The sequence below is a fragment of the Plectropomus leopardus genome, chromosome 13 (assembly GCF_026936395.1).
Source record: "Plectropomus leopardus strain MGB_pleo_1.0 chromosome 13, ASM2693639v1, whole genome shotgun sequence".
Lineage (NCBI taxonomy): Eukaryota > Metazoa > Chordata > Actinopteri > Perciformes > Serranidae > Plectropomus > Plectropomus leopardus.
Window position 1 is genome coordinate 292,501 of NC_142188.1, and position 12,500 is coordinate 305,000.

General features: G+C 44.2%; 1 protein-coding gene across 1 annotated transcript in view; it reads left to right on the top strand.

The window, feature by feature from the left end:
- The first annotated feature begins 3,128 nt into the window (after nt 1-3,128).
- Nucleotides 3,129-12,500, top strand: part of LOC121938988 (acetyl-coenzyme A synthetase 2-like, mitochondrial) — a 16,031-nt gene continuing 6,659 nt past the window's right edge. Inside the window, exons 1-7 of the mRNA XM_088086934.1 lie at nt 3,129-3,219; nt 4,077-4,276; nt 7,773-7,948; nt 8,093-8,245; nt 9,482-9,629; nt 10,958-11,095; nt 11,811-11,903. Of these exons, the coding sequence (XP_087943060.1) occupies nt 4,159-4,276; nt 7,773-7,948; nt 8,093-8,245; nt 9,482-9,629; nt 10,958-11,095; nt 11,811-11,903 (826 nt within the window). The 5' untranslated portion in view covers nt 3,129-3,219; nt 4,077-4,158. The remainder of the gene's footprint in view (nt 3,220-4,076; nt 4,277-7,772; nt 7,949-8,092; nt 8,246-9,481; nt 9,630-10,957; nt 11,096-11,810; nt 11,904-12,500) is intronic.

Here is a 12,500-nt window from a genome sequence, read left to right on the forward strand (position 1 = left end):
CAGACTTCCCTCTCCCCAGCCACTTCGTCCAGCTCTTCCCGGGAACCACGGCCTCGGATTTGGAGGTGCAGATTCTCATCCTGGTTGCTTCACAACCGGCTGCGAACCGATCCAGTGAGAACTGGAGGTCACGGCCTGATGAAGCCAACTGGACCACATCATCTGCAAAGAGCAGGGACCCGATCCTGAGGTCACCAAACTGGACCCCCTCAACACCCTGGAGCGCCTAGAAATTCTGTCCATTAAAGTTATGAACAGAATCGGTGACAAAGGGCAGCCTTTTGTCTTCTCCAAGTCCACAAAGCACATGTGGACTCTTTGGGCAAACTCCAATGCACCCTCAAGGATCCTGCCAAGGGTCCAGACCTGGTCCACAGTTCCACGACCAGGGCGAAAACCGCATTGCTCCTCCTGAATCCAAGGTTCGTCTATCCGGCAGACCCTCCTCTCCTGTACCCCTGAATAGACCTTACCAGGGAGGCTGAGGAGTGTGATCCCCCTGTAGCTGGAACACACCCTCCGGTCCCCCTTCTTAAAAAGAGGGACCACCACCCCAGTCTGCCAGTTCAGAGGCACTGCCCCCGATGTTCATGCAATATTGCAGAGTCGTGTCAACCTTGACAGCCCCACAACATCCAGGGCCTTAAGGAACTCCGGGCAGATCTCATCCACCCCCGGGGCCCTGCCACCGAGGAGCTTTCTGACCACCTCGGCAACCTCAGTCCCAGAGATGGGAGAGCCCACCCCCGAGTCCCCAAGCTTCCAGACGGCGTGTCGGAAGGCCGGACACGCGGCCACAAGTCTGACAACACAACTACAAAGTCGATCATCAGCCTGCGGCCTACGGTGTCCTGGTGCCAAGTGCGCATATGGACACCCTTATGCCTGAACATGGTGTTCGTTATGGACAATCTGTGCGCAGAAGTCCAATAACAAAACACCACTCAGGTTCAGATCAGCAGGGCCATTCCTCCCAATCACACCCCTCCAGGTCTCACTGTCGTTGCCAACGTGAGCGTTGAAGTCCCCCAGCAGAATGAGGGAGTCCCCAGAAGGAGCACTCTCCAGCCCCCCCTCTAAGGACTCCAAAAAGGGAGCATACTCTGAACTGCTGTTTGGACCATAGGCACAGACAACAGTCAGGATCCGTCCCCCCACCCGAAGGTGGAGGGAGGCCACCCTCTCGTTCACCGGGGTAAACTCCAACATACAGGCACTGAGCCGGGGGGCAATAAGTATTGCCACCCCTGCCCGGCGCCTCTCACCAGTGGCAACTCCAGAGTGGAAGAGAGTCCGACCCCTCTCGAGAAGACTGGTTCTGGAGCTCATGCTGTGCGTCGAGGTGAGGCCGACTATATCTAGTTGGAACTTCTCAACCTCGCGCACCAGCTCAGGCTCCTTCCCCACCAGAGAGGGGACCTTCCACGTCCCCAGAGCGAGCTTCTGCAGCCGAGGATCGGACCGCCAAGGTTCCCGCCTGCGGCTGCTTCTTCAGATTTCAGAGGAGAAATTTAAAATAATGTGAACCGAAAATGAACAGAAAAGACAAAAATTACAATAAATGCAAAGTAACAAGCAGAGAAACAAAAGCTTCAAGTGACTCTGAAGCTGTTTGAACTTTCACTTTCACTTTACAGACACTGTGCTTCACACAGTTAATACACTCCTGTGTTACAGTCATCTCACACACACACACACACACATACCAGTCTGTTTAATTATTGTTGCAACTGGAGGAACAGGATCAGCCGGCAGCTTCACCACAACTGTCATTTTACATCTGTTCACATTTACAGTCATACATCTGTAAATCATATTTACCTCTGCTTATGAAAGAGCAGTTCATATAAATATACATGTATATATATGTATAATTTGTTATTTTTGAGCTTGTCACAGTTTGGGAGAGGGTTAGGGGTTCACAGGGTATTGATTTGTTTGAAAGGTGCTTTTTAAGTCAAATTTGATTGACTGATTATTGTTATTTTGTTATTTGTGATTTATTTTTATTTTATTTATTTTTATTTTAGTTGGTTGTAAACCACTGAGACACACAGACAGACAAACATAAGCCAAAATCAGACTAAACCAAAGTGTCTGTCTGTAATTTGTGTGTTCATTGATTTAATCGATAAAATAGAAATACCTGATATTGTTATAAAATCTGGCTGCCATATGCTGCGTGATGCGTTTCCTTTGACCATGAAGATCCAACTTCACGGTTTGAGCTCCTTGAGCCTCATTCATGGAGCTAAACTCTCTGAGGCGTTTTATGATGTATTTTTCATCCGTGGATACGGTGTGACAGAGACAGTGTGTGTGTGTGTGTGTGTGTGTGTGTGTGTGTGTGTGTGTGTGTGTGTGTGTTTTTTCTGTCTGTTGTTTTTCTGTCTCTGATAATAATCCAATAATATTCCAATAACGGCAGCAGGATGATCTGTGAGCTGTCAGATGTGCTTCAGGAGGATTTTCTTCTTCTCTTGTTACATAAATGATTAGTGTGAACCTGCTACGCGAGACGCAAACAGGATCTTCAGACCCAAACCTGTTTTTAGGATTAATGTTCAATCCACGGCTGAATGAAGACGGGATCGCTTTCAGCAGCTCCCGCACGTGTTCGGCCGAGCTAAAAAACACGGGTCATTACTCAGATTTGGTTTTTATCTCCAAGCGGACGTCAAGTCAACTTTGGTTTCCTTCCTTTGTGCTGAGCAGCATTTCTGCAGAAGCCAAAACCTTTAAAAACTCTCCGTGCTGTGAGGCTGCAACTTCAGATTCATCTTCAGGGTTCCCGTGGATCCCTTAAAAAGTCCTCAAAGGCAATAATCTAAAAATAAGGTCAAATCAATCATTAAAAAAGTCTTAAAAGTCATTAACTGGTATTTAGATGTCTTAAGTCAATCCTTAAAAAGTCTCTGAGGTCATAAATCTGAAGATTAAAGTAAAGTAAGGCCTTGTGTGGTATTAAAATGTCTTAAATCTATCCGTAAAAAGTCTTAAAAGTAATGATTTATTAAAAAGTTGTTTGTTGGTATTAAAATTTCTGAAATGACTCTTCCTGAATCCTCTGTGTGTATGTGTGTGTGTGTGTGTGTGTGTGTGTGTGTGTGTGTGTGTTTCAGTAAACTGTCTGGACGTCCATGTCGAGAAACATCCGGACCGAGTGGCTCTGATCTGGGAGCGAGACGAGCCGGGCACAGAGGTGAAGGTCACGTACAGGTCCGGACGCCTGCACCACACAGATTCAGATTCTGGATAAATCAATCAAAAAAAATATTAACAATAAAGTAGCAGAAAATGGACACACGTCCGTAAAGCTGAGCGGATGCACTTTGTGACAGTCCTCTGTATCCTCCCTCTACGCAGATGATACGGCCCTTTATCTTATCAACAGGCGGCCCGGCCTGCTCTTATCTCTGCGCCATAAATCTAAAGGACTGTATGGAAGACATATTTCCAAGTCACATTCTGTAATGAATAACCACAAACTGCAGTCAGTCAGCGTCACATCGAATATCATACACGCGTTTGAATGCAGCCGGTGAGGTCGGTCCGCGTGACCGTGACCGTTAACTGTGCCTGCACGTGTAAGAGTCACACTCCAAAACAGTGAATGTTATATTTAAAACTGTGCTTCATCAGTAACCTGATCAGGCCCTTTCTAACTGACAGTAAAAATAAAGCGATTGACACTGGGAATTGTTTCGGTCCTTTTAGTCTCCATCAGGTGCCAGAGAGCACAAAACAGCTTCAAAATACCACACCCCCACACCCCCACACCCCCGACAGAGGTCTAACCTAAGACCCTAATTTCCTACAATCTTTGAAACCTCCTAAAACCCCAGAGACGTCCTAAAATCGTAGAATTTTTTACAGTCTTAGAAATGTCCTCACATACTAGAAATGTCCTAAAATCCTAGAAACATCTCAAAATTGTAGAAATATCTTAAAATCGTAGAAACATCCTTAAATCATAACCTGTATTTAATATTGTCAGTGTTCTTTTATTTTTCATTCTGCTTTGATTTTTAGTTTTACACATGAAAAAGACAAATTCTTCTGACTTTGTCCATCAGAGAGCTGCTGGAGACCACCTGCCGCCTCGCCAACACCCTCAAAAGCCACGGCGTCCAGAAGGGGGACCGCGTGGCCATCTATATGCCCGTGTCGCCACTGGCGGTGGCAGCCATGCTGGCGTGCGCCCGTATCGGGGCGGTGCACACAGTGGTGTTTGCCGGCTTCAGCTCGGAGGCTCTGGCAGGGAGGATCCAGGACGGTGAGGCTCACTGGTTTCACTGGTTTCACTGGTTTTATTGGTCTCACCGGTTTTATTGGTCTCACTGGTTTTACTGGTCTCAGTGGTTTTACTGGTCTCACTTGTCTCAGTGGTTTCACTGGTTTTACTGGTTTCACTGGTTTTACTGGTCTAACTGGTTTCACTTGTCTCACTGGTCTCAGTGGTTTCACTGGTTTTACTGGTCTCACTGGTTTTACTGGTCTCACTGGTTTCACTGGTCTCACTGGTTTTACTGGTCTCACGGGTTTCGCTGGTTTTACTGGGCTCACTGGTCTCACTGGTTTCACTGGTCTCGCTGGTTTTACTGGGCTCACTGGTCTCACTGGTTTCACTGGTCTCACTGGTTTCACTGATTTTACTGGTCTCACTTGTCTCACTGGTTCATTAGTTTTCACTGGTTTTACTGATCTCTCTGGTTTCACTGGTCTCACTGGTTTTACTGGTCTGTATTTGGTTTTGTAGCACGTTTCCTGTCACCACTGAATTGTGTCACAACAGATAATATTTATTTAGGGTCATGGAAGACCTGGAAAAGACATGGAATTTGCAAATAGCAATTTTCAGGCTTTGAAAAGTTTTGGATAACTACATATGCCTTGAAAGTTTTGGAAAAGTGGTGAAATTTACTTCCACAAACCCACATAATAACGCATGCTGTGTTCAAGGACCATCAGAAATGTGAAGATCATACTGTGGCTGTGACAAATAGCGTCATTTTTCAAAGAAATAAAAGAGCCAAAAAAATTTAAGAAAAGGTTTTTCAAAGAAAAAGCGTGTTGAAAACACACTGACGTGTCGCAGGAAAACCGCTGAGTCGCTCGCAGCGGCCGGCACCAGCCGGACGTCACAAAGGGTTAAATCAGTGAACTGTTGAGTTTGAAGTGACGGACCTGAAGGTCGAATCGAGACGGAGTGAGCGCTCGCCTCGCGGCGGCACTCGGCGGCGCGTGGGTTTGATCCGATCTCTGGAGGTCACCGAGCTGCTCGAGGACTCGAGGTGTGTTTTGGAAACAGTCAAACCCAAACAGGTCGTTTCCACGGCCGCAGCAGAGCATGATGGGAGTGTAGTCGAGTGTAACGAGCTGCTCACACCTGCAGCGTCCTCCAGATGACCTGCAGTGTTTATCACACTCACACACACACACAGTACATACACACACACACACACACACAACCACACACAACCACCTCTGTGTGTATGTGTGTGAGTGTGTGTGTGTGTGTGTGTGCGTGTGTGTGTGTGTGTGTATGTGTGTGTGAGTGTGTGTGAGTGTGTGTGAGTGCGTGTGTGTGTGTGTGTGTGTGTGTGTGTGTGTGTGTATGTGTGTGTGAGTGTGTGTGAGTGCGTGTGTGTGTGTGTGTGTGTATGTGTGTGTGTGTGTGTGTCTGCAGCAGGAGAGTCGAGTCGCTCAGCTGATCTCAGGCCGTCATTGTGCCTCTAAAACCTCCCGTTTTACCCAGAATTCTCTGCAGCTCTGCCTCCAGCGCCGCTCGTTGTAGACGATAAACAACAGTATTTGTAACGGCGGTTGTTTGACCAAACGGCTGATTTTTGGTGAGAAGTCACAGCGTCTCCGGCTGTGACTGAGCCTCCAAAGTGTGTTTGGCTTCGTTTGTCTGTCTGTTTTATCTTTCCAAAAATTTAACAATCTGCAAATCTTTCTTTTAAAAAATAATTTAAAAAAAGAAAAGAAAAATAATCAAAAACTAAAAAATGAATTTGTCCAAAAGGTTTTTTTTTTTTACCAACATTTTAAAAAAAGTGAATCCCTAAACTGTTTCTTTAAAAATCTTTTTTTGGTCATTAAAATTTCTTTAAAAATCATCCAAATTAAAAAAAAATCACTGTAAAAGTTTAAGAAAAGAATATCACCAGAACTTTTCTTCCAAAAAGGCAATAGAATATTTCCCTGAACAACTGCCCAAAAATGGGAAAAAAAAATTGCCATAAATATTTAAAAAAAAAAAATCACCTAAAATATTGTCTTTAATAAATGCTCAAAATTTACAAAGAAAAACAAATTTGGCCATTTTTTTCTTTAAAAATCACTAGTCATCATCATTTTCTTTTTTTTAAGAAATCACCCAAAATCGTTAAAGAAAAAATCAGCAACATTTTTCCTTAAAGTTTAGTTTGAATCGAGTTCTGCATGATGTCTTTTTTATATTCCGTGTGATAAACCAGCTCCATAGTGCTGAAGGTCAGGGCGACTTCGGGATGTGGAGGGATACACAGTCCTCTGAGGACACGGGGACAGCGTGTCCTCAGAGGACTGTCTGTGTTGGTGGTCTCTGGCTGCAGAATGTGGGTCACAAACTAAATTTAGACTCTGATTCCTTCAGCCGTAACTCAAGAAAGACACGGAAAACAAAACGTGGAGCTCAGATGCCGTCGAGACGGACATTTACAGAGAAAACTGATGACAAGGCATCTTTTAATGTCTAACACACTACATTACCCACAGTTCACTTGGAGCACAAACAGTTATTGTTGTTATTCTTTTTTTTTAAACCCTTTTTGATCATTTTTTCCTTTAAAACTATGGGAAATTGAAGATACCTTTTTGCATTTTTTTTCTTTACAAATCTTTGGTGGTTTTTATTTTTTGAAACTTTTTTAGTGTTTTTTTTTTTTAAACAGGCAATTTTCTCTTTCTCTCTCTTTTTTCATTTTTTGGTCATTTAATTTTGGTTATTTTTAGAGAAAACATGCCTTTCAGTCCCACAGGCCACAGGTTTGGGAGGCATACTTTCATAACTGTTTGTGTTCTAAAATTTTTGACAACTTTTTCTTTTAAAATTTTGGGAATTTTTTTGGGGTAGGGGTGGTTTTATTTTTCTCTTCTTTTTTGTTCATTTTTAAGGGTAACATGCCCTCCAAACAGCGAATTAAAATCACTGAAATTACACCATTTATCACAGCCAAGACCTGTCCAAAGAAAGAGAAACTGTGCCTGCATTTTCAAATTTCCCACGGTCTTTGAACGCTTCATGCATTCCCTCGGGTCTCTCAGGGACTCGAAGCTTTGGGGACCAAACGAAAACCCAGGGACCACGGAGGTCCGAGCAGGTCAGCGAGAGAGAGTGTGTGTGTGTGTGTGTGTCCTCAGGTTAATGTTTCCACTGGAAACATGTTTACATCCAGCATGAGACACCAGGAGGCCGTCTCATGTCCCACATGTCCCACATGTCCCACATGTCCCACATGTCCCAGTGTCACCCTGTGATCTAATGACAGTAAACACAACCAGTCACACCTGTGTGTGTGTGTGTGTGTATGTGTGTACCTGTCGTGTGTGTGTGTGTTTGTGTGTGTGTATGTGTGTACCTGGTGTGTGGGTGTGTGTGTGTGTGTGTGTGTGTGTGTGTGTGTGTGTGTGTGTGTGTGTGTGTGTGTGTGTGTACCTGTCGTGTGTGTGTGTGTGTGTGTGTGTGTGTACCTTGTGTGTGTGTGTGTGTGTGTGTGTGTTCCCAGCTCAGTGTAAAGCTGTGGTCACCTGTAATCAAGGTGTGAGGGGCGGCCGGCTCATCGACCTCAAGGCCATGGTGGACGCAGCAGTGAAGACCTGTCCCTCTGTCCAACACGTCTTCGTCTCTCAGAGGACAGACAAACCTGCTGTGATGGGACAGCTGGACGTCCCTCTGGACCAGGTGAGACACCTCATCTGTCCTGCAGCTGGACACCTATCAGCACAAGGTTCATACGGTCATGGAAAACCTGGAAACATCCTGGGATTTGCATATATATATCCAGGTGATGTCCTCTCAGTCTGTCCTCCCTGTTGTGTCTTCCAGGTGATGTCCTCTCAGTCCCCTGTGTGTCCTGCGGAGCCTCTGGACAGCGAGGACCTTCTGTTTCTGCTCTACACATCAGGAAGTACGGGCAAACCTAAAGGCATCGTTCACACACAGGCCGGATACCTGCTGTACGCCTCACTCACACACCAGGTACACACACACACACACACACACACACCAGGTACACACACACACACACACACACACACACACACACACCAGATACACACACACACACACACACACACACACACACCAGGTACACACACACACACACACATTTGTCCCTCACCCCTCGTCCCTCGCCGCTTGCTTCTCGTCCCTCATCCCTTGCCTTTCATCCCCCGTCCCCTGTCCCCGTCCCTCGTCCCCGTCCCCGTCCCTCGTCCCCTGTCCCCCGTCCCCCGTTCCCCGTCCCCCGTCCCCCATCCCCCGTCCCCCGTCCTCCGTCCCTGGCCTCTTGGCTCTCAGTTTTCGGGGTTCAGGACATCTTTGGCGCTGCTTGTTTGGATCAAACAACTGAACAAAAGCTGCTTTATCTGAAAAAACAGGACGACCCAGAGACACTGAAAGACACAGAGAGAGGGACGGGGACAGCTGGGTCCATGCCAGAGACACAGAGAGAGGGATGGGGACAGCTGGGTCCATGCCAGAGACACAGAGAGAGGGATGGGGACAGCTGGGTCCATGCCAGGGACAGTGAGACAGGGACAGAGGGGGAGGTGGCGTTGCCGGGCGCTCCTCATTGGCTCTTTAGCCGTCTTTGTTGTCCGTCTTCGTCTCACTGAAGCATTCAGCCGCTCGCTGACAGGAAGTGGTCCTGAGCCGAGGACGCCCCCCCACACGGCGCCACAGAGACAGTGTCCCATTGTCCATTGTCCCATTATCTCTTGTATCAATAAAGTTAAATCACGTCCGTGAGCTGATGAGACAATAACAATAATAACAACAATAATAACAACAATAACAACAACGACAATAATTATTGTCGTTGTTGTTGTTGTTTATGAAGCCGTGTGAACGCCTGATTGTGATTTTTTAATCCGGTGTCTCTGTGCGAGTCTTCTCTGCTTTAAGTTTAAAGAATAAAATCCTTCGATTATTTTTCCACAAAACCGACCAGAAACCAAACAAATAACAACGATTTTAAGAAAACGCAGCGTGTTTTTGAAGAATTCTTAAAAAAAAGAATAAATAAAACCGCATAAATCAAAGTGCAGCACAGAAGAAAACGCTCAACAACATCCACAAACAAACAAACAAACAAACAAACAAACAAACCATCCTTCTCAAACGTGACGGCCGTCTGGTCACAAAGGCTTGTGGGAAATGTAGTCGTGTTGCTGCGGCGGTGCGTTAACCCTTCGTGCCGCTGTGTCTCCACAGTACGTGTTTGACTATCGGGACGGCGACGTGTTCGGCTGCGTGGCGGACGTCGGCTGGATCACGGGACACAGCTACGTGGTGTACGGCCCGCTGTGCAACGGCGCCACCAGCGTCCTGTTCGAGAGCACGCCTGTTTACCCAGACCCAGGTACGGCGCTCACCTGTTCACCTGCATGTGGTATTACGACAAAAAACTGTATTTTATAATAAAAAAGATTTTATATAAATAACAATATTTTTAATGATCGTAATACATATTAATGAAAAGGAAAAATGAATAAAAAACAATATCTAACAAACTGAATAAAATCGTATATTTTAATGTACCAAATAAGTTTATTTGATCTTTTAATTTTTCTTCTTCTTTTTCTTCTTACAATAACAAATAGTAATATTGTAAGATAACAATAAAAATAAAATAATGATGCACTAAATAATATTATATATTTATAAAATTAATTTGAACCTATTTATCTGTTAATTTGTATTTGTAACAATAAAAGACAATATTTTATGATAACAATAAAAATAAAATAATGATTTAGTGAATAATATTATATATTTATGAAAAGAAAATATAGTATTTTAAAAAGCTAAACAAAATAACAAATTTAATTATTTTTATTATAGTTTTATGACTTTTTATTTACTTAAAAATTCAATTAATTTGAACCTATTTGATCTGTTCATTGGTATTCATATCAGAATAAGATAATAATATAGAAAAAAAGATAATAATATTGTATATTCATGATAAAAAAATATAATAAGGATATAGTAAATCATTTTATATATTTATGAAAAACAACTAAAAAACAACAACTAAAACTTTGATTTTCATGTAATTAACAATTAAACTAATTTTATCTTGATTTATTAATTCACGATTGTAATGATAATAGATAATAATATTGTATGGTAATAAAAATAAAATAATGAAACTGTAATAATATATTTATGAAAATATTTTAAAAGCACATTCAATTCTTTTCTTTATAGTTTTATGTAATTAATTACCGTGCGTGTGTGTGTGTGCGTGCGTGCGTGTGTGTGTGTGTACGTGCGTGTGTACGTACGTACGTGTGCGAGTGTGTGTGTGTGGCGTCTGTTACTCATTAACCAGCTGATTGCTGGTTTATGACCTTCAGCTGCGGAGCGCAGACGCTTTATCGCCTCGCCTGCTTTTTTGTGACCTTCCTCTCAGCTCCCAGCAGGAAGTGGAGCGACCCTCTGCCTCCGTGACCTTTGACCTGCGCTCTGACAGTCTGTGTTTATTTGTTTATTTCCTGTCAGACTGATGTTGTTGTTTTTGATATTTTCGCAGCGCGGCGGCCGACAGTCAAGTTTGAGCTTCTTTTAACTGTTGATGGAGATAATCAGGCTCCTTCTCAGCTGATACAAACACACATGTCACGTGGTGTGTGTGTGTGTGTGTGTGTGTGTGTGTGTGCGTGCGTGCGTGTGTGTGTGTTGCAGGCAGGTACTGGGAGACGGTGGAGCGTCTGAGGATCACTCAGTTTTACGGCGCTCCGACGGCTCTGCGTCTGCTGCTCAAGTACGATGAGAGCTGGGTGAAGAAGTACGACCGCTCGTCTCTGAGGACGCTCGGATCAGGTACTCGTCACATGACCCAGTAATCGGATACTTTACTGCAGTAAAAGAACCAGAGCCACTTGGTGTGTGTGTGTGTGTGTGTGTGTGTGTGTGTGTGTGTGTGTGTGAGAGAGATAAGTGGGATGACTGACACGATGAGCTGCTCTCAGACCAAAGATCAATAACTGCTGTATTGATAACCGTCATCACAAACATATTAAGGGACATTTAACAACATCAGTGAAACAAATTTTCCACTTTGGAAATCGTGTTTATTTCCGTCAATCATTTTTGGCATGTTTTTCTTTCTATTAAATTTCTTTTGCTTTTTTTTCTTTCAAAAAATTTGGTGTTTCATTTTTTCTTTCAAATTTTTGGGAATTTTTCTTCTTAAAAACATTTTGTCAATTTTTTTTTACCTTAAGATTATATTTTCTTTTACCATTTTTTGGCCTCTTTTTCTTTAAAAGTTTTTTGTAAATTGTTTGGTTTTTCTTTAACTTTCACATTTCAGAAAGTCCTTGAACACATCTTGTGGGACGAATGTTTCTGTCCTCCAAAAAATTAAAAAAAATCTAAGCTTAGAGTCGTGATATTTCATCCAAATCACTTTATTCTACGTCTCTATGTCCTCTACAAGGACATGACGCCGTGGTGGACGGAGGGTCCAACAGGACAGACTTAGAGCTGATAAATAAACAACAGTCCCTAACTCTGTGTGTGTGTGTGTGTGTAGTTGGAGAGCCCATTAACCACGAGGCCTGGCACTGGTTCCACAGTGTGGTGGGGGACGGACGGTGTCCTCTGGTGGACACCTGGTGGCAGACAGGTGAGACACAGTGTGCAGGTGAACACACACACACGCACGCACGCACGCACGCACGCACACACACACACACACACACACACACACACACACACACACACACAGACAGCGTCCTGATTTCTAAGTGAAATCTGAGAAACGAAGACATGAACTCATTCAATCCTGTTTGAACGTGTCTTTTCACACGTCTGTCGGGACAGACGAACAGGTCAAGGTGACTTTTCTCGCCTGTTTACGACTTTATGTAAACGTCCTCTGAGGTTCAGAGGCGACAGCCAACCAGCTCCTCGTCTCGCCATGATACGGGCCGTAAACTGTCCAATCAGAGTCTGCCAGCACCCGCCGTGTGAGACGGACGAGAGACAGACGTCGTCCTCTCAGAGACATTATGGCAGAAATAAAGTCAGGTTGCTGTCATGTGACCTGTGACTCATAAACGCCTCGCAGGACATAAAAAACAGTCACTTCAGGACTGAGAGTACAAACTACTGAGAGAGACCACATGAAGACCACATGAAGACCACATGAAGACCACATGAAGACCACATGCAGACCACATGAAAACCACATGAAGACCACATGAAGACCACATGCAGACCA